This window comes from Sciurus vulgaris (genome assembly GCF_902686455.1).
Source record: "Sciurus vulgaris genome assembly, chromosome: 9".
Lineage (NCBI taxonomy): Eukaryota > Metazoa > Chordata > Mammalia > Rodentia > Sciuridae > Sciurus > Sciurus vulgaris.
Window position 1 is genome coordinate 83,766,249 of NC_136469.1, and position 27,327 is coordinate 83,793,575.

Here is a 27,327-nt window from a genome sequence, read left to right on the forward strand (position 1 = left end):
TATATGCATTCACAGATAACTTTTATCTCCATTTTACCAAAGGTCCTAGCATCAGAAATAAGACATAGACATCCTAAATCAAGGACCTACACTACCTATGCAGCACAAGCTAAAAGACTGTGATACCTATTTTACTACTCTTGGCTTGTCATCAGTTCAAAATTTTGAGAGAAGAGAGGGTAGAAGTCGAAGAGACCCATAAAAAGAGTTTTGGGGGTACCTCTCTGTGAGCTATGTTTCACTCCTCCCCTGTTGCAAGGGAATTATGGAGTTTCAGGGACACTTTTCCAGAGCCTGACAAGTGTTCTGTAGAGTTTGGTTTATCATACTTCTTGAGAGAAGTCTATAACGAATAGCTTCTCTGTAGCTGGCAAAGTGAAGAGTATTGCCCTTCTTGGTGCTATGTGACACTGTCCCCAGAGGAGGGCAAAGTTAAGAAACCTACTTCTCATGAGCCCTAGGCAGGCCCTAGAAAAGGGACATCTTAAAAAGAATCCTACTGAAGGGGACCGCCTAATAATAGGCCAACATGACCACCACAAATATAAACACTGCTGAGAGTTCAGGGCTGGGTAGGAGCATGCATAAATAGGGCTCAGAAACCTGCTCCCTAGACATCACACCAGGGCCACTCAGGTTGGGCCTTATTTCCCCACAATATCTCTCTCCCCTTTTCTCCCATCCTCAGAGGGACCCAAAATAGCAGCTACCAGAGATCAAAGGAGTAAGGAAAATAGAAAAAGAAACTTACTCCTCCTTCACTGAAACCTACCAAACCTAAAATAGTTCTTTCAGCTTGTTCTATAAATTTAGACATCCAAGACAATGGGAGGCAAACACATCAAAATGTTAAAGGTGTTTTTCCACGTCCCTTGTTTTTTGGCGATCAAGCGAGGGCAGATAAGTATATTGCTGAGATACCATAATGAGAATTCATCATCACCTCTGATGGAGAATTGGACTAGAACCAAGTGATCTTCAGACCCCCTCTAGACTTGATATTTTTATGATTCTAAACTTAAGAAAAGTATAGGTTATATGTAATAGAGTTTAAAAAGACAGTGATGATCAAACTCACTCCTCTGGAATTTACATCTTAATTGGAAGACCAACCCACATTTTGAAATTAAAAGATATGGAATAGGATGACATCAATAAAATAACATTATAGGATTAGATATGATTAGATATGATTAATTGCTAAGAGGATGGTAGAACTGAATGCTTTTTAAAACCCTGTGTCTTGTGACTGCAGGTATAGCTCAGTGGCATAAAACTTGCCTCACATGTGCAAGACCCTGAGTCTGATCCCCAGCACCACAAAACAAATAAAAAACCCTTGTGTCACTCTCAAAGTACCAGTCATTCTCAAAGAACCTAGGTAGCATGAAGACAGAGGCAGGGGAGGAAAAAATCATAATTATATGTTTATAGGTTATTATATTTTATCATTTGTAATAAATGTCAAGTGCTTATGCATTTTAATAATTGCCAGAGCTTATTAAATAATCTGTCTAATGGACAGAAGATACAAAGTCCAGGATAGAGCTAAAGTGACTAAAGACTGAAGTAGGATTAAGCTTTTTTTATCAAGTTCTTGAGATTTTATTCCACCGTGGATATGATGTATCTCAGGGTTAGAACAAGAACAAAATCAGAGTTTAGTAAACCAGGATCATCTCCTAGGAAGAAATGTTCTCATTAATGATTAAGAAACTGGTTCACATCTTTATAAGTTTTAAGTGAATGGAGTCAAATTTAATAATTTAATGGAGTCTACAGTTTATGAAACTTTAGACTCATCATGGCAATTTCCAGGTGAGATGACCATTGGTATACTGGAAAGACCACACTATGACACTTGAGTTAGACGGAGCTCATGATATCTCCAGCTGGATATTGTACGTGATTTATCAGCGGAGATGGGAAGTAGGAGAAAGCCCAAAGAACCAAACTTTTGCAGTGTTCAACCCTCAGCAGCAATCTGCATTGCAGATGTAACTCTACAATGGGATACATACCTCAGGGGGATAGCTCAGTGACCCACTGAGTCCACTGCAGCAACTTCTGACTGCTATGTGACTTCCCTTCTTGATGTGCCTATTAGGAAAACCTATACTTGTTATTATATTATAAATATCCATTGGAGAACACTACATACATCAATCTTTATCAAATGTCAACTAACAATTTGAAAATATTGAATGCCTCTTTCTTCATTAGTAAAATGGGAATAGATAAATTCATCTCTAAAGAGTTGTTTACTTCTAAAGTTCTATAGCTTTATAAAATTAGTTTGGCTCTAAACAAAGTAACAAAATTATTTTTCTCAGATGTAATTGAAAATATTTAATGGCATGGTAAGGATGTTCATACTACAGTGTTAAAATTAAAAATTAAAAGAGTTTAAAAACAACTGTGTTTAGTTTGATCCCATATATGTATGTATAAATATAATTGATACACACACACATACACACATATATATACACATTAAGTTATAATACTCTGTCAATTATTGATTGGTTGTTACTGCTTATTCCAATGTGGTAAGGTTTTTATACCTGTGTAGTTATTGTTATTTTCCTCTTCCTGCTCTTCCACAATTTTATTACTTTTTTGATGAAAATTAACATTTGCATCTGAAAAAATGTTTTTGTTTTGTACATTGTTTTAATTCAGCACTGCATGAAGCCTAATATACTGAAAGAAGATCCAACAAGGGACCTGAAACAGCTTCTCCAAGAACTGAGAAGCGTGATTAATGAGGAGCCTCCTGTGCCTCTGACCAAGCCTGAGGAGAGCGGGATAACACCATCTCTCGGAGCCTTGTACGTGCTGTGTGAGACCACACGCCTCAGAGAGGAAGCGCCTCTCATGAGTGGCTTGCCATTAAGTTGTCCACATGTTAGTCTCTGGAACGTTGAGGTCTAAATAACTTGCAAGAGTGTCCGACATTACCAGGGGAAGCAGTATGAAAGTGGAGGAGTTAGGCGAAAGTTAAGCAAAAGCAAAAAAAAAAAAAAGTTTGACATCAAGAGAAAATAATATAGTCATTCAATTCAAAAAGTAGCTAGTACAAGGTGTTACTCAAAGTTACACTTGTATAGGAATTTATAATTCCCAGCAGATCTGAGAGCCATATTCTTTTTTGACCATCACAACAACCAGCAGAAGCTTCAAAAGGTTGCTTGCAACACATGGTCCAATGGTGGAGCTAAAACTAGAAGCCCAAGAACTACATAACCCTCCCAGTGTAAATTAGGGAAAGGCCTTTGTTCTCTCAGCATTCATGACAGTTACACATACCAAATTAATAAACAGTCAGAGCCAAAAAGGGTTTAGCCAGCTCACCAGTCTAAATTGCGAAATCAATGAGATTCTCATATTCTTTTCAAATAATACTTTTTAACTTTATTTTGCATCGTCATTTACCCTAGCTTATCTTAAAGCATTTTAAAATGATATATATTTTTATATTTTTCATTTTTCTAATATTTATTTCTGGTTATATGGCAAATATCTAAAAATACTACTGTCTGAAATAATATCTGCATAAACAATCTCCAGTTCCTTAAGATGTTCTATTAGTATATATTTACCCAAGGTGCCACAATATTAGCTGGATTTATCTCATTATAAATATTATTGATAATAATAGTAAAATATTTGTAACAGTCCAGTTATCTAGCATAATATTGCATTGTCTGAATCATATAATGTCAGAAATGTTCTTTTTGCCACTCCATTAAAGAATAGTTTCACTTGAAGAACACTTTCATTTTTCTCATAACTATAATATGCCTTCTAAGCCAGAATAGTAGTATTTAACTCATTTGACAGATGAGTGACTTTAGACGTAGATTAACTCACCTCCTTTTATGAAACTAAGAGACAAATCCAGAAGTAAAAGCTAGAACCCCTGGCTCCCAGCACTGATCATCCACAGGATCAACATGGCTTCCCTGACCAGGCTTCCATCTCTCCAGACGCTAGTAACAGACTTGAGCTGTACTGGACTCTATCAAACATGGATATATTTGATCCCTGCCTTTAGAGAATTTAAGTTAATTTTTTGTAATCCTATAAAAATTATAGTGACCTTTGTCACTACAGCCTACATTCTGCCTAACTTAAGAATCCATAGAAGGAAATAATTTTTGATTTCATGGATTCCAGAGGTAGCCCTTTGTTCAATTAGTTTGGAGGCCTAAAATTCACATTTTTAGCTCATAAAAATTGAATCATGTGGGCAATTGATTATTTTTAAAAAGACATAGGATCTGGAAATTTACCTATATTTAATTAACTGAAAATTATATGTATCTGCACAGAAATGATAGAGTAAGAGATTGCATGACTGAATCAAACCTGAGGTCAGAGATGTGCCATAGGTAAGAAGAATCTGAAATTCTGAATCTGATTAATTGTCCTGGATTTATATGTGGCCTGGTAACTTACAAAGTCTATTTGGATTGTTTTCTTGGATCTTCATGGGCATATTGGTTTCAGTGAAGAAAACTCATTTCATTGTTAAATTGACTTTAAAAAGGATTTCAATGTAATGAACTTTCTAGAAACCAACTTCATAGGCATTTATTTTTGCTTATTTTAAATTTCACTCATTATGTCAGCTTTCCATCACTATAACAAAATACCTGGATATGTAATCCCAGCAACTCAGAAGGCCATGGTGAGAAAATTACAAGTTCAAGGCCAGCCTTAGCAGCCTAGTAAGATCCTGTCTTCAAATCAAATATAAAAAGGACTGGAGATGTAGCTCAGTGGTAAAGTGCCCATGGATTCAGTCTCCAAGACAAAACAACAACAAAGAATCTGAGATCATTAACTTAGAAAGGGTCTACTTACTTCATAGTTCTGGAAGTTCCAGTCTAGGATCTGACAGACCTATTGCTTTGGGACTCTGTTGGGGGTCCTGATAACAATGGTGGGAAGCAGGTGGTGGAACAAATTGCTTACCTCATTGACAGGAAGCAAAAAAGAGGAAGGAGCTGGTTCCCTCAGTCTCCTTTGGGCCCATGCCCCCAGTGACCTAAAGACCTCCCATAAGGTCCTACCTCCTAAATCTCCACCATCTTCCAATATTACCATCCTGGGGACCAAGTCTTCAACACATTGGCCTTGAGGAACACTGAACATCCAAAGCACAGCACTGGTGTTTAGCCATATGAAGCTATTTATTATAGGCATTCCATGCCAAAAGAATTATTCTATACATGTTTACAATGACTTATATAAATGTGAAGAGAAGAGTGGTCCAGAAGGGAATTATAACAACCTCAATGCAGGTTTATAAGAACCTTACTGAAAACAAGCCTCCTATCCTCAGTTGTTGAATAGCTGAATTCTAAATGAACTCATTAAAAAGAACATTAAAAAAATGAAATCCACAACCTTAGGTAAGACACCAAAAAAAAGACAACTTCTGAGAACACATTTTAGCCAAAAAGGAAAAACATTAATATTTTACTATTCATCGCTTGATAATCTCAATAACCCATTGCCTGTAACAATAAGCACATGATCCCCCCAGTCTGCACTGAGGAATCCCCTAACTTATTAGCAGACTGCTTTTGCTCCCATGTTATGCTCTAATCAAACCAGATTACTCCTGATTTCCAGAGGTTCAAATCTTTTAGTCTTCAAGCTTTTCTCCATATAATTTTCTCTACCTGGAAAAGTCAGAGCCCCAGAATCACTCCTTTGAATCTGCATCTGTCTGAAAGTAATATTTAGTTGAACCATTTTATTTTATCATATAATTAAAGCTCTGTGACCTGTTAACCTGTCTACCATATGGTATCATTTCACGCCAGATGAGACTAAATCAGGCTGGGGTGTAGCTCAGTGGTAAAGTGCATGCCAAGCATGCACAAGACTTTTGGTTCAGTCCCCAGTGCCAAAACAAAACAAAACATAATAAATTATCTCACAAACCTTTACTAGATTGATAAGGAAGTAGCATTGTGTAGTCTTTAATTTCTCTTATTCTTTTACTGACAGAAGCAACAACTCATTAAGAGACTCCACCGAAGGGAGCAAGTCCAGTGAAACACTCAGCAGGTAAAAAATTATCTTACCGCCTCCAATTTTCAAAATGTGTCCTTTACTGTTCTTCATTAATTAATTCAAAAGATTACTGCCTATAATGCGCCATGTGCTATGCTAAGCCCTTAGAAAATTACAGTGAGCAAAACAGACCCATTTTCAAGGACTACTCATTGACCAGCCACCTGGCAAAAACTTATTTTATCTTTTCTGTTTTCACCACTCATAAGAAATAGAGCTAAGTGAGCCCCCTCTTTTTGTCTTAAGAGTCTGAAAGTGGTTTCTACTGTTTAAATTTCAGTTAAATTGAGGCTTATTCATCACTGCATCTTCAGCATCAAGCATAATGCCTACCACCTAATAGCCATTTAGTAAATATTTGTTTAGGAAATGATTCAAGACAGCATTATAAATATTTTATTACAGTCTCTGTTACTTGATCACAATACAGTAAACTTGAACCTTTCTAAATGTATCTTTCTATTAAGCTAAAAAATATGAAATTCCTTTTCTCTTGGGGATATAACACTACACAGTACCCATTAATAGTAACTATACTGTATTTTATTTTTTCTGTTTTCTGGTTGCTTCAGACTTATTTAATCTAGCTCATCTACTCTATGAGGTAGGCATTACTTTCCCATATGGAGGTTAAAAATGAAGACTGAAAGATTGCTTTAGCAATGTGATGAGGTCATATAACTTATAGACAGTGGAACCCAGATTTGAACTTGTGTCTAGCTGTCTCCTAAGTACATGCTTGTGACGCCTACTACCTTTGGGTCCTACACTGAACTATTTGGGAAGAAGTCTGTGGAGTACTTATTTTCCCTGAGACAACTAAAGCTCTGCTGTATAGTTCTCCATGTCTTAGAAAAAGCTGCTTTCTTCAGCAATGAAGGTACCAGAATACCACATTTTAAGAAAAAAAAATATATATCCTTCAAAAAATCACTAAGAAGGTATTGTTTCATAGTTTAATGTCTGGCTTAATAAAAGATAACTGGATATGTTGTGTCACCATTTTCATTAACCTCTAATTTTTTTTTTTTAATTTCATTCCTGATTTCTTCTGCTAGCCATTGGTCATTCAATAGCATTTTATTTAGTCTCTGGGTGTTAGAGTAGCTTCTATTTTTTATTTTATCACTTATTTCTGATTTCATTCCATTATGATCTGATAGAATACAAGATAGTATCTCTGTTTTTTTGTATTTGCTAAGAGTTGCTTTGTGACCTAAGATAGGGCCTATTTTAGAGAAGGATCCGTGTGCTACTAAGAAAGTATATTCAGTCATTGATGGATGGAATACTCTATGTATATCCATTAAGTCTAAATAATTGACTGTATTATTGAGTTCTATAGCTCTTTGTTCAGAATGGCAATTATCAAGAATACAGGTAACAATAAATGTTGGCAAGGATGTGGGGGAAAAGGTTCACTCATACATTGCTAGTGGGACTACCAATTGGTGCAACCACTCTGGAAAGCAGTATGGAGATTCCTTAGGAAACCTGGAATGGAACCACCATTTGACCCAGTTATCCCGCTCCTTGGCCTATACCCAAAGGACTTAAAATCAGCAGACTATAATGACACAACCATATCAATGTTTATAGCAGCTAAACTGTGAAACACACATAGGTACCCTTCATCGGATGAATGGATAAAAAAAATTGTAATACAGTCATAAAGGGAAATGAAATCATGGCATTTGCTAGTAAATGGATGGAACTGGAAACTATCATGCTAAGTGAAATAAGCCAATCCCAAAAAAACAAAGGCCAAATGTTCTCTCTGATATGCAGATGCTAACTCACAATAAGGGAGGGGGAGGTAGGGAAGAATAGAAGTACTTTGCATTAGACAAAGGAGAATGAAGGGAAGAGAGGGGGAATGGGAATAGGAAAGATAGTAGAATGAATTGGACATTACTTTCCTATGTTCATATATGAATACACAACCAATGTAATTCCACATCATGTACAACCAAAAGAATGGGAAATTGTACTCTATGTATGTATAATACATCAAGATACATTTTAGTGTTATCTATAACTGAAAAGAACAAATAATAATAAGAAGAAAGACAACTGAAGCTACTTGGGAGGTTGAGGCAGGAGGATTACAAGTTCAAGGCCAACGTGGGTGATTTAGCAAGACCCTGTCTCAAAATAAATAAAAAAGACTGAAGATGTAGCTCAGTGATAGAGCACTTGCCTAGCATGTGCAATCCTCTAGGTTCAATACTCAGTATCACAAAAATAAAATAAGTAAAAAATAAAAAATTGGATCTGATTTGCTATGATATCTATCGGCTATGGCTATCAACACAGCCCCTGGGGAAACTCCTCTGATATTTGCAAAGAATGAGATTTAAAAAGCAGAAAACATCTTCATGAAAATAGCTTTGACCTCATAAACCCTCTAAAAAGGATCCACCTCGAGAACTGCTATGATCTTCTCATACTACCTAGTGCACAGAGAACTTTGTAGTTTAACTTATTGATTTTATTAAATCTTATGCTTTTGTAAACAGATAGCACTAATGCTAAGAGATTTTTGTTGTTGTTGCTCTCTTTGGTTTCTTCTATTTTCAATGAGTTGTTAAGATTGCATTTCTTAGGATTCATGAAAAGATGATTTGGATTTGTCGCAGTTATTACACAAACATTTATTTTCTGACCAAAATTATATATTATTTCATCCTGAAAAATATTCATGCAAAATGACAATGCAACTTCAAATCTCCCTCTTAAGGTATGTTAGTCTGCAGTTTAGGGTTATGATTGCCACCTTGAATTTTATTTTAAGCCAACAAATTTGCCTATGTTAACAGGTATTCATAAGTCTTAGTGCGGTCTGTGTGAACCAGAATGCTTTTGTTACTGTTTGTATGTTTCCAGAGAGCCAGTCATGTTGAACGCAGGAGACCTAGAAGATCCATCTAGTTGTTTCACATTCCAATGCACAGGTGAGTGATACCGAAAGCTTGGTCCTTGTCCCTGATGACAATTTAATAAGGACACAGTTTTGAGAAAAAGGAAAAAGAAAAATTATTGCTTTGCTAGCAAAGAAGAAATGGGGGGGGCGGCGGGGAAGGTGGGGGGGGGGACCTCTGTCCCAGAGGCTGTGATTTTGCCCATCAGGGAGAACAGAGGGCTTTGAAAGAAGTTCTTCAAAGGCTACATTCAAGGTGTACCCCCAGTTGGGGGAGGTTGTGATTCACTTGTTAATTTGAGAGATAGCCATTCCTTAGATCTTCTGGTGCCATCTCCCAAGTGTGAATTACTTGGTCCCTGTGATGGGTGTGTGCTCAGAACCAGATAACTAGGTCTAGGATGGGTAAAATGTAATCTTGTTCTCTTCCTCCAGGTTAAGGAAGGGGAGAGGGAGAAAAGGAAAAGAAAAACACATTTCTTTTAAAATAACCATGGAGGGCTATATTCAAAAGGTGAAGTGGGCCACTGTTAAACAAGTACAGAGATAGGACCTGCTGAAAACCCTGCGACTCCCCATTTTCATGAGCAAAAGCCAAAGTCATGACAGTATCTCTAAGTCCCCATTAACTCTCCTACTGCTTCCTCCTTCATTCATTCTGCTTTGTTTACCCTCCAATTGTTCCTTGAACATGTCAGGTGCTCCCCTGTTAGGACTTTTGCACCTGCTTTGCCCACCCCATTGTTAACCCCCTCACCTTCCTTAAAGTTTTGCTCAGACATTACATTCTCAGTGACACTTAACCCTTACCACGTTTTTAAAAAAAAAAACACAGCCTTTTCCCACACTTTCAATCTCCCTTATCTTTTCCTTTTAAATTATTACACACTACCTTATAGCATACTGTGCAACTTACAAATTTAAGTAAGCTACATAATTGAACAAAATTTACATAAATTAAACAAAACCTGCACAGTCTTTAACCATTTGGTTGCCTGATAAATCCCAGGTACCTAGAACTTATCTGACACAAAATAGGTGCCAAACAAATACAGATAAGATGAAAGAAAAAGGAGAATTGAGACAGACAGCACTCTCATTTCTAAGATATTATAAACAAAATAATCTTTATAAAAGCAAGCTCCTGGTGGAAAAGGTTGAAATAGGGAAACAGGAGTTTTAAGATTAGACTAGATTCCCCCTTTTGCCAATTTCTTCTGGGTTCTTGTCTTGTAAATTTTGAAGAGTAAAATCCATGTACAATCATGAAAGGGAAGAAAAATAGAGCAGGATTTATTTAAGCACAAAGAGACAGAACTCCCACCATGTGGGAGGGGACCTAATAGCAGAAAAACCCATTTTGGTATGCTAACTTAGGAATTTTTATGTGGTTCTGGGTAGAGCATGGAGCAAAATCTCTGTTCAGACTTTGAAAGCAGCACCAAAATCATTGATCAAAATCTATGTAAAATAGACATTGAAAACAGCACCTATCTATCATATGGGTTCACCCCTACCTTCCCATTTTCCCAACTCTGGGACAAAGGAGTTGACTGGAGTGTTCCCAGCCTATGTCCCTTTACATTTGAAATAGGCCTTGATGGTGCTTATTAATATTTCTATGTGTTGGCCTGCAGGTGTGGTTTCTGTATTTGAACAAGATCTCAATTGGGGCTCATCACTTCAGATTGCTGATCATTCATTATTATTAATCATTAGGATAATTGAGACAGACCTCCCTCTCATTTCTAGGAAATTATAAACAAAATTATCTGTATAAAAGTAAGCTCCTGATAGAAAAGATTGAAATAGTATGCTATTTTTGATCACTCTTTTATTTTTATTCTTGCAAAATTTCAGCAGCTCCATCGGTGAAAAATTCAGCTTCCCGTTCATTTAATTGTTCTACTAAGAAGTCTCCAGTGCATTCACTCCTGACTAGTTCAGCTGAAGAGTCAGTAGGTTCCGCATCACAATATAGATCCTCCAAATCTATTCATTCACCTGATTCCGTTAAAGGTAAGAATAATCTGATATAGTTGATGGCATTAATTGATTTCTTACTCTGGTGATCTTAAAGTTCTTTTCCATAGTCAGAATTAATAAGATTTTGCCTGCTGATCTTTTATGCAAGCTCTAATTGATGCTGTGTTAATGGTCTTAAATAAAACAGCGACTGTGAACACCTATGTAAGTCTTAGTAAAATTTGCATAGGTATTATATGGAAGTATTTTCTGATATAAATAATGGACATTTTACCCTCTATTTTATAAGATTTGGGGTCTTTTAAAAAATACTCTGAGTGACTTTTATTTACATCCTTTAAAATATGACTCTCCTTCAGTCCCAGCCTTTGTAAATGTAAATGTCTATTACATAAGCTTGTCAAAATGTTCCCATTTTTAATATTTAAGTTTATTTGTTATTTGACAAGACAGATGGAAAAAACTGATTTGATATAGAATAAGTGCCTAATAAATACATTGGTATTGAATGTGTGTTAGATTGCATTTGAAATGTTTCTCATCATGTATTACAATGACCAAATACCTTCTGTGCTCTATGGCATCATGCCCATTGACAAGGGATGTACCTGACAAGTTGTTGCCTCTCACTGTGTGTCCTGCATGGTTGAGGAAAAGGGTTCCTGTAGAAGAGATGGGCTGGCTAAGAAATAAAAGGCTAATGAAATTTATTTATCATAAATGATAACAGAAGACAGAATGATTGAGCCATCCATAAGGGCTCTAACCAATGAAGGAGCCCTGGCTTGATTTATTTATAGCTGTACAGATCAAAGCAGGGCTGGTAGAAGCTTCTTCCGTGAAAAACATGGTAAGGAGTGGAGTTAAGCAAACCCTTTGACTCTAGCCTGTCGTTCCCAGAACCATGACTTGCATTCGCGACTTCAGGGGTGAACCAAGGCAGGGTATTCACATGCTTCAGGCAATCTTGAACAATCTTCCATAATTGAGAGTTCCTGAAGCCAGATTTCCCTATTTAATAGTCCAACCAAGTCTGGTTTTCTTACAGACCATAAGTGGCACTCTGCAGTTACCTCATCATCAAGTCAGTTCTTTTGAAATTTGAAACTTCAAGATTTTTGAAATTCCATGCCATGAACATTTCTAGATCCTAAAAAAAATATGAAAATTAGAACCTAATTACATTTTAGTACACTTTCTTATTCACTTTTTTGTTTTTTGTATTTGTGTCCTTCATCTCTTACAATTCTAAGCTATTCTTCTGGCATTTTAAAAAATTTAAAGTGTCTTTGGGCAGGTGGCAGTGGTGCATGCCTGTAATTCTAGCAACTCAGGATATCATGGGAGAATAGATGTCTCTGAAGAAAGAATTTCAGCATGAGCCAGACAAAGGCATAGACATAGTTTATTTAGGAAGGTAGATACACATTCAAGAGAGAATGTGAGCTGTCTCAAAAGTGAGAAGTAGCCCTGACTTGTGCTAGGGGTCCAATATTTATAGAAGAGCTGTATCAGGTGCCAGACTGGAGGTGGATCCAGTTTGAAACTACACAATTTCCTGCCAGTTTTCCTGTGCTTGAGTGTTTCACTCATTTTATGAGGGCCTGGGCCAAGGGTGTGGACCAAAGTTTACAACTGTGTTTTCTGCATCTCAATGACTTGATTATGCATTTCAATGCTTAAGGGTGTTTCCCTTAAGATTCCATATTTCTCTCTTCTTATCCTAAATCCCTAGACTTTAATCCCATAATCTTAAGGGTTGGTGAGGGTTGAAGATCTCTCTTTTATGGCTGCTTCAGGCTGGCAAGAGTCAATGACCCTACCTAGCTGGGGAACATAAGTTTCATCCTGACTGTGCTAAAGGAGATAGACACTGGTTCTCAGTTGCAGGGATGGGTTGATATTCCTGTGTTGCTTTCCTCTTAACATGGAATTGTTGTAATTTGTAAGATAAAGGTTTTATTAGATTAAAAAGACCCAGCCTGAGCAATAGGAACAGAAGTATACTTACCAGAGGTCTGAACAGTGGAAACAGCCAAGTGAGGTTAGGTAAGTAAGTGTAAATAGTTTCATTTTCCTGTACCTATCTCAAGATCTGGATATTTTTTAGCATGTCTGTCAGATCAGAAAAATTAGCTTAAGGCAAACATCATTTTAGCAGTCTCTTCTGATTATTATTATCAGACACTCATGCATAAAACGTTTTCTGTATCCTTATTCTTTGTGAGGCTGATTCAAATGAACACCAAATTACATTTAAAAGAGCAAGTCTTGGGCTAGGGTTGTGGTAGAGTACTTGCTTAGAACTTGTGAGGCACTGGGTTCTAATCTTAGCACCACACACAAAATAAATAAATAGAAAAAAGGTATTGTGTCCATCTACAACTAAAAATATTTTTTAAAAGAGCAAGTCTCAGGGGTCACTTTGGGAGCTTGTGTGAAGCCTCCTCTTTTAGTCTTCCTCTACCAGTTGTGCCATCTGCCTAGGTCAGAGTCCTGCTGACCATGTGAGGCTTCCTTGGAAGTATCAGGGACATTTCCCTCTCCAATGACCTTCCTCTTTGCAGAATGTGTACTGGTTGGCTTCCTTTTTTCTAGGGTTCTTTCAGTCCCCCTGATCAGGAGGTCAAGTGATTCACCCATAGTTGTAGGATGCTTAGATTGTCCCATCATTTCCTGGGTCCTAGCTGACCTTAGAGAGAAAGGGCCAAAATATTGACTATTTTTTTCTTGGCCCTTTTAAGTTCCTTAATTTGGTTTCCACCTTTTGGTTTTAAACATCCAGCAGGTCAGTTTCACAAGTAACTTTAATGTCTATAATTTTATAGTTATCCCTTCCCTTTAACTGGGGTTAGTATTAGTACTAGAAGTCAGCTTTATAGCCTTATAGGTGGTGGCTTATCTCAAAGTAGCTTCTGTTAGAAGGAGTACTTCTTCAACACTAACAGGCAAAAGGTATAAATACATTTTGTATTTTTCTTAAAATACAAATGAACAAAACCAAAAACATATTCAGTTTGTATAATAGCTTTGAACCAGAAACATAATTTCTATAATAACACTAATATCTTTGGTGTTATTACTCCACAAAGACACATTAATTTGTCAACTCAATCACAGGAGATCCTTTACAAACTTTACTTTTCTTTAAAACTCTCTTACAATCTTACATATGTTTTACAATTTACCCAAACTTTTACTTAGTTTTGTATTATATCCCTGGTTATTTGGAGGTCACAATAATCTTTAAAAAAATCTATCTTTTGAATGCAACTTCAAATAAATTTAAGTCTAACCTACTTTGGAATCATCCTAACATGGGATAAGGTGAGAGGCAGAATCTTAACTCAGGTGAAGTGGGGCTCTTGACAAATCTTAGGTAAAGTATTTTATTTCTGAAGCTAATCTTTGCCTCTTTCTTAAATATTATTTTACAAAGTTATATTGTTTCTTGAGTATGAATATCAATTAACACGATATAGCATTACATCTGAAACATGAATCAAACAAGCCAAAAGGGTTCCTGACTCCTGTTTGCTGAAAAGTGGAAAAATATTTTCATGTTCCCCATTGTCAACCTTTGAACAAATCAGGATCTCCTTATTACCTTCCAAAAATACATTTAAATTCCCATCCCAATGTAAAGGTAGCACAAAATTTTACAAATAACTTATTAATGACATTATTTTCATCTAATTACATAATAAATGATATAAATAAATCCCCAACTAAATTTATTATTCCAATATAAGTCTGAAAGAGACTATTTGCCATAGATAATTTTAGTTTGCAAAGCGCCAGCTTGGTAAAGTATTCTCCTAAACTGTATATTTTAAAGACTGTATACTTGGAAGATGTGAATACCTCTGATATACATAGAAGCCCAGTAACAGCATCACAATTACACTGATATCCTTATATTAACCAAGTTTAATTTTTAAAGAAAAATTTAGAATCCAGTGTAGGGTAACTAAAATTATAGGTCTGCATAGGTCAGCAACACTGACAAAAATTGAAGTTTAACTTTAAATCTCTTATATGTTTAGGAAAATAAACTTCTTATCTGATGCATCTCATTTCTATAATACAAGCTTTTAAATAGCACTTAGACAAAGCTTGAACATACATATTTAGTTCCATACTTAGAACTTTCTTATATCTCTTTCCTGGTTGCTGATCCTTTCTTAAATTTATATTCTGAAACAATCCTTATGAAATTTCTGAATTTTCCCCTATTACTCCTCTTAATAAGATGAAATACATAATGCCATTTACAGTACTTTAGTTGAAACACAGCTGAAACTTTTTGTGCTCTTTGCATATAGAATTACACCTGTCAAAATTTTAACTCTTAGTAACCTTGCTTAAAGATCCAGAAATAAAATGATCTTAAAACCTCTTTTCATTTACCATGTTATAAAAGCACATTTAATAGAATCAAATATATACATAACCTTGTAGGATTCAAGAAGTTAAGAGTACTTTAATTTGCAAATTAATCAGATGTCTCCTCCAAAAACATTTATGAAGATTAATCCCATTTGTTAAACCTAATTTACTCATTTTTTAACTGTTAACTTTAGGTTACCCATGAAAACCAAGATATTAGACAAATATAGTTAACAGTATAAGCCATCTTTTCATTACTGAAGAAAAACCCTAGAAGCAATGGACAAAACTCTTTAAACATTTTATAGAAATCAACACTCTATTGATTGCTGACTACCAAGAAAAACATATGGGTTAATTATTTTAAAGATATTTTTCCTCTTATCTGTTTAACCAATTCAAATTGAACTTTTTCTTAAAGGTTTAAGTCATGTGAACTAAAAGGTATTTGGATCCATTCTTATTTTTTAAATTTAATTTATGAGCACTCATTTATCTGTGTGCCAGTTTTGGTATCACATTAACAATATTTAGGCAAAAGCACACATGTAGACACAACATACAGTACACAGGCACACACTAAAACAGACATACAAACTGACAGGAAACAGATTTCTGAGCTTTCCCTTGAATAATTAACCTCTGAATAAAGACAGAAGGAAAAACAAAGGGCTAAAAAAATTCTATAGTTAAATAAAACAAGACTGATCTGAACAAATTTAGACGTGTAGGATCAATCGTGAATTCATCACAAAACCATGAGCTCAAAAAAATACACAAATTCTGGGAGAAAAAAATACACAAGTTCTGGGGAGGAGGGGAATGGCACAGCTAAAATTACTCTATTAAAGAGCACACAGAACATCTCCATCAGACCGAAAAAGAGTGCACTTTTGGATCAGATTAGAATCAGTCCGGATATTTAAAGAATATGGGAACCCATAAGTTTTTCAGGAAAATGGTTCTTGAGGTAAAGAAGGCTTGTACATATGGGATATTTTCATTTTTCTTCCCTATGTCCACCTGGAGAGAAGAGGAAACCCCATGAGAAGTAGGAAAATCCCCTGACATTCTCACGCCACCCTATCAGCTTCCTGAAGCTGAGGCTCTGTGATTTGGGGGTGACACCTGCTACATTATTCCCAAAACAGAATGTTGACCTCTTAAATATCCCCAAAAGGTCCAAGACCTGGCAGAGCTGACCTTTCCAGATCCCCTCCGTCTGTCTCTCCTGTTCTCTAGCATTTAGGAAGGAATTAACTGAAAGAGCAGAATCCCAGAAGACAAGAGAAAAGTCCCATAACAGCCTGGATTTAAAAGTGACACGTACCTTCTCTGGTCTTAAACTGATTTTAGCACCTGCTCATGTGGCTGACATTTTAGATGGGTATCAGGTAGGCAGCTACAGAGTAGGGAAACCTGCGTGTTGAGCATAGGAGGCAGAGTTCTCACACATTCGGCGTTTTTGACCATTCTTTTTCCTCTCCCTTTTGTAAAACCAGTCTCTTAGGGTGTGGTGTAGCTTTGTTTCCCCTTTGGAGATGCTTTTTTTTTTTAATTCTCCCAGCTGGTAATGAGGCCAGGTTTGAATGTAGAATATTATCAGGCATCTCTTTTAATCTGTGATTATGTCATCCCCTGGTATAACTTGCAGTCCAGGATCCCCCCCAAAAAACAAACGAAAGAGAACAGAACATTGGCACCCATGCCACAGAAACTCTTTGACCAGGGGACATCTCCCCGGTCCTGGAGCCTCTAATGGTCAGCAGTTCCTGCCCCTCTTTCCATGACCTCTGGACTTAACTGCTGCCTTACCAGCATGGTCATAACTTCTCTCTTCCTTCATGGGTGGCCACGAAGAAGGTGCAAGCCTCCAGACTATCCACCTTACCATATGACTGTTACCCTAGGAGACCATGAAACCATTAGATGTCTTTCTTGTAATAAATCCTGATCTTTCTGTGCTAAGCCTATTACAAACTTTGGTAGGGAGTTGGGGGGCAATTGGGCCTCACTCAGAATAGAGTATACTAACTTCTTTTTTTTTTTCTTATGAACATATCAAATTGATTTCAATATCTGGTTTCATTGCAAAATTAGAGCTGTTGGACAATTATTTAACTTACAATTCATTCTCAGAGGTGCAGAAACATTAATAAGCTATTAAATACAGTGAATAAAATTACTGGACCATGCATTTAGAAAAGCCATGATTAAAAGTCGAAAGTTCCAGTTATACTACTTAACTGAAAGATCCTTTAGCTCTGTACTCCCAATTATACCACTCTTATTTTGAATATGATTTATCCTATTTGTGCAATTATTGCTATGCCCAATAAAATCTTCCCAAATTTTAAGCCTTTCTTTACCATTTAAGAACTTATGACTTAACTGTTAACTTTGTAAAAGAAATATCAAATTCTAGTTTTCACCTCAAACTTGTTGGATCAAGAAGTACAAGTTAAAGAATAGAACAAAAACCAAAAGTGTTATCAATATAATCAACAAATTATCTGATAAAACTTTTTACGTACTTCAGTGTTCTAGTTAACACAAAAATAAACTGGTTCCAAAATCTCTTAAGAAAATGGCAGTGTTCATAAGTACAAAAACTGTTAAAATCAAATAATCAAGACAAAAGAATTCTTTATAAAATTAGGTTTTAAAAATGAGAATGTCTTGATAATTGCCAGTTGTCTCAAAGGCTAAAGTCAGAAAAAATTAAGAAAATAGACCTCTATACTCATTGATTAATACTATTTTACTTTGAGAAATCCAGAAATGATTACATTCCAAGGAAAAAGCAATAATGATAAAAGATGTGATTAATATACTGTATCTCCTTTAAGCCAAAGCAAACTTTTCACCTCAGAGAGGATAATTCTTTTATATTCTTAATATCCTTTGTCCAGAACAGGATCCCATTTTAAGCCACAGTTTGAATAAAGTTCATAATCTAAACTCATTTTTCTCCATAGAATGTTTCATTTCAGTACAAAAGCTACAATGGCAAATGACTTAGTTACTTATGTTTTTAAGAATTTGCAGGTTGAGTATCCCGTATCTGAAATGCTTAGGACTAGAAGTGTTTGATTTTTTCAGAGTTTGGAATATTTGCATATACCTGAGATATCTTGAGGATGGAACCTAAGTCTAAACACAAAATTCATTTGTTTTGTATAGGTTGAAGGTAATTTTATATGATATTTTTATAGGATATTTTTAGTGTACTTGTGTTTTGACTTAACCCCTTCAAGAAGTCAGGTGTGGAATTTTCCACTTATAGATCAAGTTTTGGATTTTGGAACATTTGGGGTTTGGGATTTTCTGATTAGGGATATTCAACCTGTGTAATAAATGCTTATTTATAATAGTTGCCAGTAAATATGAAAAAACTTCCATACCCAAGCCTAAAACTACAATATTGAGGTCAAAACTAACATGAGATTTTCAAGATGGCGGCCTAGAGGGTGGCTGAATTTCATGTTGCTCCAGGACTCCGGATTCAAAAGAGGAGATATTGAGACACTTGGGACCAACTCAAAGCAGCCGGGTGACTCTCACCCGTTGGGAAGGCATCCCGGATGGGACGGTGGTCCCGGAACGCAGGAAACTTTGTGAAGTAGAGCTGCCAGCGAGACGCCCCTCCCCCCGCTGGAGCAGTGAACTCGGACAACTGGGAGCGCCGTAAAGGAGGCCGCTCGGCGCAGCGCTGGCACTTGGAGCAACCACTGGGGCTCCGGCGGCTGCCCAGGGGAGTAGTGGCGAGGAGAACTGTGTGGACTCAGAACACCGGGGCCTGCCCTGAGGAGGAAGAGGAGGAGCGTGGCTGCTTGGATTCGGAGTGACTGCACCAGAGCTACAGGCGGTTGCCAGAGGAGGGGCTGCGTGGCGAGCTGTTTGGACTCAGACCACTTCTGAACCCCGGGGCCTGCCCGGAGGAGTAGGAGGAGGAGGAGGAGCGCGGCGGGTCGTTTGCACTCGCAGTGACTGCATTAGAGCTCCGGGCGGCTGCTCAGAGGAGAAGGCGAGTGGTGAGTTGTTTGGACTTAAAGTGACAGCTCGTGAACGCAGGGGGGCTGCCTGGAGGAGAAGCATGGTGGGTCGCTTGGTCTCGAGTGGCTGCACCAGAGCTCCGGGCGGTTGGCCAGAGGACGCGTGCAGCGGGTCACATGGATTCAGAGCCACTCAGAGCGACCGCTCCTGAACACCCGGGGGGTTATCTGGAGAAGGAGGAGGAACGGGGAGGGTCACTTCGACTCGGAGTGATTGATTGCCCAAGGCTACGGGTGGTTGGTGGGAGGAGGCACGCAGTGAGTTTCTTGGACTCCTAGTGACCGCACCGGAATACTGGGCGGCTGTCTGGAGGAAGAGGCCTGTGGCGGGTCTCTGGGACTCAGAGTGATTGTACGGGGCCCCAGGTGGCTGCTCAGAGGAGGGGCCGCATAGCCAGGCGATTAGGTGCAGAGCAGGGTCCCAGGATCTAGGAGGCTTCTTGGTGGAACAGCTGCACAGAGACAGGCTTAGGGTGGAGCGAAGGTTCCAGGCCTGCGGGCAGATTCTCTGAGGAGGGGCAGCCTAAGGAGATTCATCTGCAAAGGGTGAGGCTCCCAGGCCCAGGAGGTAGGGCTGGGCCCTGGGAACTTTGCAGAGGAAGGCAGCCCAGCCCAGGCAGTAGCTGTAAATTGAGGGGAACCTCTAGGAGGGAATTGACCAGCGACACCTCCCCACCGGGTGAGTCTTCTCTGCCAGGTGAGGTTTCCCCAAAAGGACGGTAAAACCAGAGACTCAGGCCCAAACAGGCCTTGCCTCAGCCCGCAGCCTACGTCCCCTTTGGATGACCATTGGTCAACAAGTGGAGGCACCTCTGCCCACTAGCAGGGATTATACCCCACCTGAAGGCCACCACTCCTAGAGAGGCAGCTTCCTTGTGGAGCACCGCATTATCAACTTCCTCCAAGACTTCAGGCTACTGAAGGCTAAGGGGGGATATATATAGAAATCTTCAGGGATATTGTAAGTCAATAGAGGAAATCTGCAGTATCTCAGCGGTCCACTGATACCTGAACAATATGAGAAAACAAGGAAAGAAAATGCTGCAAACAAATCTAGATGTTACATCAATAAAACCCAATGACAGCATGGCAGAAGAAATGACAGAAAAGGAGTTCAGAATGTACATAATTAAAATGATCAGGGAAGCAAACGATGAGATGAAAGAGCAAATGCACGCACTGAATGATGAGATGAAAGAGCAAATGCAAGCATTGAATGATCGCACCAATCGACAATTAAAAGAGCAAATACAGGAAGCAAAAGATCATTTCAATAAAGAGTTAGAGATATTGAAAAAAAACCAAACAGAAATCCTTGACATGAAGGAAACAATAAACCAAATTAAGAACTCCATAGAAAGCATATCCAATAGGATAGAACACCTGGAAGACAGAACCTCAGATATTGAAGACAAAATATTTAACCTTGAAAACAAAGTTGAACAAACAGAGAAGATGGTAAGAAATCATGAACAGAATCTACAAGAACTATGGGATATCATGAAAAGGCCAAATTTAAGAATTATTGGGATTGAGGAAGGCCTAGAGAAACAAGCCAAAGGAATGAACAATTTATTCAATGAAATAATATCAGAAAATTTCCCAAATCTGAAGAATGAAATGGAAAATCAAGTTCAAGAGGCTTATAGGACTCCAAATACACAAAATTACAACAGACCCACACCAAGGCACATTATAATGAAAATACCTAACATACAAAATAAAGACAGAATTTTAAAGGCTGTAAGAGAAAAGAACCAAATTACATTCAGGGGGAAACCAATACGGATATCAGCAGATTTTTCAATCCAGACCCTAAAGGCTAGAAGTGCCTGGAACAACATTTTTCAAGACCTGAAAGAAAATGGATGCCAACCAAGAATCTTATACCCAGCAAAACTTACCTTCAAATTTGACGATGAAATAAAATTCTTCCATGATAAACAAAAGCTAAAAGAATTTACAAAAAGAAAGCCAGCATTACAGAACATTCTCAGCAAAATATTCCATGAGGAAGAGATGAAAAACAAAGAAGCAAATCAGCAAAGGGAGGAATTATCCTAAAGGAATTGTCAAATAAAGGAGGAAACAAGTTGTGTCAAACAAATAAATAAATAAAATTTAAAAAATGAACCAAATGACTGGGAAACCAAATCATATCTCAATAATAACCCTGAATGTTAATGGCCTGAATTCATCAATCAAAAGACATAGACTGGCAGATTGGATTAAAAAGAAAGATCCAACAATATGTTGCCTGCAAGAGACTCACCTCATAGAAAAAGATACCCATAGGCTAAAGGTGAAAGGATGGGGAAAAACATACCATGCACATGGACTCGGCAAAAAAGCTGGAGTATCCATCCTCATTTCCGATAATGTGGACTTCAAGCCAAAGTTAGTCAGAAGGGATAAAGAAGGTCATTTCATACTGCTTAAGGGAAGCATAAATCAGCAAGATATAACAATCATAAACATCTATGCCCCAAACAGTGGCTCATCCATGTATGTCAAACAAATCCTTCTCAATTTCAGAAACCAAATAGACCATAACACAATAATACCAGGTGATTTTAACACGCCTCTCTCACCACTGGACAAAAATTGAACAAAGAAACCATAGATCTCAATAATACAATCAACAATTTAGACTTAACCAACTTATATAGAATATACCATCCAACAAAGAATGAATACACTTTCTTCTCAGCAGCACATGGATCCTTCCCTAAAATAGACTATATATTATGCCACAAAGCTAATGTTAGCAAATACAAGAAGATAGAGACACTACCATGTATTCTATCAGATCATCATGGATTGAAGTTAGAAATAAATGAAAGAGTAAAACACAGAAACTATTCCAACATCTGGAGATTAAACAATATGCTATTATATGATGAATGGATAACAGAAGATATTAGGAAGGAAATTAAAAAATTCTTAGAGGTAAATGAGAACAAAGAAACATCATATCAAAATCTCTGGGACACTATGAAAGCAGTACTTAGAGGGAAATTTATTTCATGGAGCGCATTTAATAAAAGAAGTAAAACTCAACAAATAAACGACCTAACACTACAGCTCAAAGCCCTAGAAAAAGAAGAACAGAACAGCACCAAAAGTAGTAGAAGACAGGAAATAGTTAAACTCAGAGCTGAAATCAATGAAATTGAAACAAAAGAAACAATACAAAAAATTGACAAAATAAATAGTTGGTTCTTCGAAAAAATAAACAAAATTGATAAACCTTTAGCCACACTAACAAAGAGAAGACGAGAGAAAACCCAAATCACTAAAATTCGGAATGAACAAGGAAATATCACAACAGACAGGATTGAAATACAAAACATAATTAGAAGCTATTTTGAAAATCTATACTCCAACAAAATAGAAAATTTCAAAGACATCAACAGGTTTCTAGAGACATATGAATTGCCTAAACTGAACGAGGAGGACATACACAATTTAAATAGACCAATTTCAAGTACTGAAATAGAAGAAGTCATCAAAAGCTTACCAACAAAGAAAAGTCCGGGACCAGATGGGTTCTCAGCCGAGTTCTACAAAACCTTTAAAGAAGAGCTCATTCCAATACTTCTCAAAGTATTCCATAAAATAGAAGAGGAGGGAACCCTCCCAAACTCATTCTATGAAGCCAATATCACACTGATACCTAAACCAGACAGAGACTCATCAAGGAAAGAAAATTTCAGACCAATATCCTTAATGAACATCGACGCAAAAATTCTCAACAAAATTTTAGCAAATCGCATACAAAAACATATTAAAAAGATAGTGCACCATGATCAAGTGGGTTTCATCCCAGGGATGCAAGGTTGGTTCAACATCAGGAAATCAATAAACGTAATTCACCATATTAATAGACTTAAAGTCAAGAATCACATGATTATTTCAATAGATGCAGAAAAAGCATTTGATAAAATACAGCACCCCTTCATGCTCAAAACACTAGAAAAAATAGGGATAGTGGGAACATTCCTTAACATTGTAAAGGCCATTTATGCTAAGCCCATGGCTAATATCATTCTAAATGGTGAAAAACTGAAAGCATTCCCCCTAAAAACTGGAACAAGGCAGGGATGCCCTCTTTCACCACTTCTATTCAACATCATTCTTGAGACTCTGGCCAGAGCAATTAGACAGACCAAAGAAATTAAAGGGATACGAATTGGAAAAGAAGAACTCAAACTATCCTTGTTCGCTGATGACATGATTATATATTTAGAGGAACCTGGAAATTCCACCAGAAAACTCTTAGAACTCATAAGTGAATTCAGTAAAGTAGCAGGTTACAAGATCAATGCCCATAAATCCAATGCATTTTTATACGTAAGTGATGAATCTTCAGAAAGAGAAATTAGGAAAACTACCCCATTCACAATAGCATCGAAAAAAATAAAATACTTGGGCATCAATCTCACAAAAGAGGTGAAAGACCTCTACAATGAGAACTATACAGCACTAAAGAAAGAAATTAAAGAACACCTTAGAAGATGGAAAGATCTTCCATGTTCTTGGATAGGAAGAATTAATATTGTCAAAATGGCCATACTACCTAAAGTGCTATACAAATTCAATGCAATTCCAATTAAAATCCCAATGACGTACCTTACAGAAATAGAGCAAGCAATTATGAAATTCATCTGGAAGAATAAGAAACCCAGAATAGCTAAAGCAATCCTTAGCAGGAAGAGTGAAACAGGGAGTATTGCAATACCAGATCTTCAACTCTACTACAAAGCAATAGTAACAAAAACGGCATGGTATTGGTACCAAAATAGAAAGGTAGATCAATGGTACAGAATAGAGGACACGGACACAAACCCAAATAAATACAATTTTCTCATAGTAGACAAAGGTGCCAAATATGCAATGGAGAAAAGATAGCCTCTTCAACAAATGGTGCTGGGAGAATTGGAAATCCATATGCAACAGAATGAAACTAAACCCATATCTCTCACCATGCACGAAACTAAACTCAAAATGGATCAAGGACCTCGGAATCAGACCAGAGAGCCTGCAGATTATAGAAGAAAAAGTAGGTCCAAATCTTCACTTTGTTGGTCTAGGATCAGACTTCCTTAACAGGACTCCCATAGCACAAGAAATAAAAGCTAGAATCAACTACTGGGATAGATTCAAACTAAAAAGCTTTCTCTCAGCAAAGGAAACTATCAGCAATGCGAAGAAAGAGCCTACAGAGTGGGAGAATATCTTTGCCAATCATACTTCAGATAGAGCACTAATCTCCAGAATCTATAAAGAACTCAAAAAACTCTACTCCAAGAATTCAAATAATCCAGTCGAGAAATGGGCTAAGGAAATGAATAGACACTTCACAGAAGAAGATCTACAAGCAATCAACAAACATATGGAAAAATGTTCAACATCTCTAGTAATAAGAGAAATGCAAATCAAAACCATCCTAAGATTCCATCTCACCCCAATTAGGATGGCGATTATCAAGAATACGAGCGACAACAGGTGTTGGCGAGGATGTGGGGAGAAAGGTACACTCATACATTGCTGGTGGGACTGCAAATTAGTGCAGCCACTCTGGAAAGCAGTGTGGAGATTCCTTAGAAAACTTGGAATGGGCCCTCCATTTGACCCAGCTATCCCACTCCTTGGCCTATACCCAAAGGACTTAAAATCAGCATACTACAGAGATACAGCCACATCAATGTTCCTAGCTGCTCAATTCACAATAGCCAGACTGTGGAACCAACCTAGATGCCCTTCAATTGATGAGTGGATAAAGAAACTGTGGTATATATATACAATGGAATATTACTCATCCATAAAGAATGATAAAATTATGGCATTTGCAGGCAAATGGATGAAATTGGAGAATATCATGCTAAGTGAGATAAGCCAATCTCAAGAAGCCAAAGGAAGAATGATTTCGCTAATAAGTGGAGGATGACACATAATGGGGGGGAGGGAAGGGTTAGTGTTAGGGTTAGAGTTAGGGTTAGGGCGGGGGGCAAGTATGGAGGAAGGAAGTACTGTATAGAGTGTAAAGAGGGGTGGGAGGGGTGGGGGGAAGGGAAAAAATAACAGAATGAATCAAACAACATTACTCTATGTAAATTTATGATTACACAAATGGTATGCCTTTACGCCATGTACAAACAGAGAAACAACATGTATCCCATTTGTTTACAATAAAAAAAAAAAACTAACATGATTCTTCTATAAGGTCAGATTTCATTTACTAAATAATTCTATCATGAAATTCAAAGAAACCTTAGTGAATCCTTCCAAAGCTGAATGATTTCCAAATGATTTTTCTCTGGTTACAAAGCCTTTTCATTCCTTCAGTCCTTTTTCAGTCGTTTAGCTTTTGCAATATTTTCATGACGTTTTTGTTTCTTCTTTTGCTCCTTCTCCCTGGCTTCAATCATCTTGGCCAATTTCCAGGACAGTACAGCACTTGCTTATGATCAAGTGGTGATCTCTAATTTTGTCTGGGATTATTAGTAAGCCAAGCACAATTTCAGATGACCCTTGGTGGCTTACCTTCTTTGGTTCCACGATATACTTCTGAGAGGGTTAAATTCACCAGACAGGAAGGAGGAAGGCAGAAGTCCTATACTAACTTCTTGATAACTATTTAATTTAAGGGAGGACATTTACCAGCTAGCTATGCCTTTAAAATTTGCCTTACATGTTCCCTTTGCCTTTTTGGGTCTTCATACTCACAGGACCATTATTTCATATTATGCCCCTCAATTCGAAGTACTCTGTTAGTGCTCTGGGTGATAGCCCCACTAGGGAAAATAAATAATTTGGCTTCCTAAAATACATTGTGAGTAGTTTAGTCTAATTAAGTAAGACAGAACCTCTGGTCTTCCTCCTGCCAGATGAGGGGAATACAGAAGAAAAAATGTCTTGTGAAAATCCAGAAGGCAATCTAATTTAAAAGCTAGAGGAGCTCTACCTTGGTAATCCCCCTAAATGAATCCCTATTTAAGTGGTAGACACCAGGGACAGACTTGGGGGAGAAGCATATCTAAAGAGGGAGAGATTGTTCATTTCATGCTCTGGGGATTAATGGGTCACCTCTTTCCAGTGACCTCAAATCACACTAAGACTTTATCTCAGGATCCAAGATTCATTGCATGAGGGCCTCCTCCACCTTTGGGCCAAGTCAATCAGAAGCAAAAGACAGACAGTGGTTAGTATTTGGTACTCCTGAGGGCTGTCGGTGTCAGACTTAGGACATGAGACCTTCATGCAACAATGAAGAGTGGCCTGGTCAGCTGCCTTTAGTTGTCTTAAGCCTTCCTGTGTCCCATGCACCAACTTTCTCCCACAGAACAGAACTGAAGCACGTCAGGACTTACCTTCCCAACACCTGGGTGAAGAGGGAGATCTGTACAGTTGGAAATGACTGGGACAAGGTCTATCAATCATGTCTGGACACTGAATCAATGGTTCAGGTGGCCAATTGTCCATCTATGAGGTAGATCCATGTCAGCCATCACCACTATTTACTCTTTTTTAGAACATTTTAAAGGAGAAGACCTCTTTCTCCTTCCTTTAATCCCAAGTGAGTTTGAGAGTTAGCCCTTCAAAGACTAAGAACTTTTGAACTGGGCATGGTGGTATACACCTGTAATCTCAGTGGCTCAAGAGCCTGAGGCATACTATATCTTTGGGGTACACTCTGTGTCCCCATCAGGATCAGACCTTCCAGTCTGTCCAGCAGTGTAAGCCTCTAGGGTACTCTTGAAATCCCCAACTAGGATTAGACCTTTAAGTCTGTTCTAAATTGTCTGTAAATTATCTCTAGTACAAGTTCTTTGTCCCCATTGTGCCGTTTTCAGGGTTCTTGATACCCGCTACCTAGACCTCACG

The 27,327-nt window shown here is 37.6% G+C and overlaps 1 protein-coding gene across 13 annotated transcripts in view; it reads left to right on the plus strand.

Annotated features, from left to right (window-relative positions):
- CCDC158 (coiled-coil domain containing 158) overlaps positions 1–27,327 on the plus strand; it is a 101,812-nt gene that overhangs the window by 65,154 nt on the left and 9,331 nt on the right. For 11 of the 13 annotated variants that reach the window (XM_079152695.1, XM_079152698.1, XM_079152691.1 and 8 more), the window contains 5 exons: positions 2,683–2,831; positions 4,335–4,394; positions 6,025–6,084; positions 8,977–9,044; positions 10,871–11,029. In XM_079152695.1, coding sequence (XP_079008821.1) covers positions 2,683–2,831; positions 4,335–4,394; positions 6,025–6,084; positions 8,977–9,044; positions 10,871–11,029 — 496 coding nt within the window. The remainder of the gene's footprint in view (positions 1–2,682; positions 2,832–4,334; positions 4,395–6,024; positions 6,085–8,976; positions 9,045–10,870; positions 11,030–27,327) is intronic. The other 2 variants (XM_079152699.1, XM_079152703.1) reach the window with 2 other exon arrangements.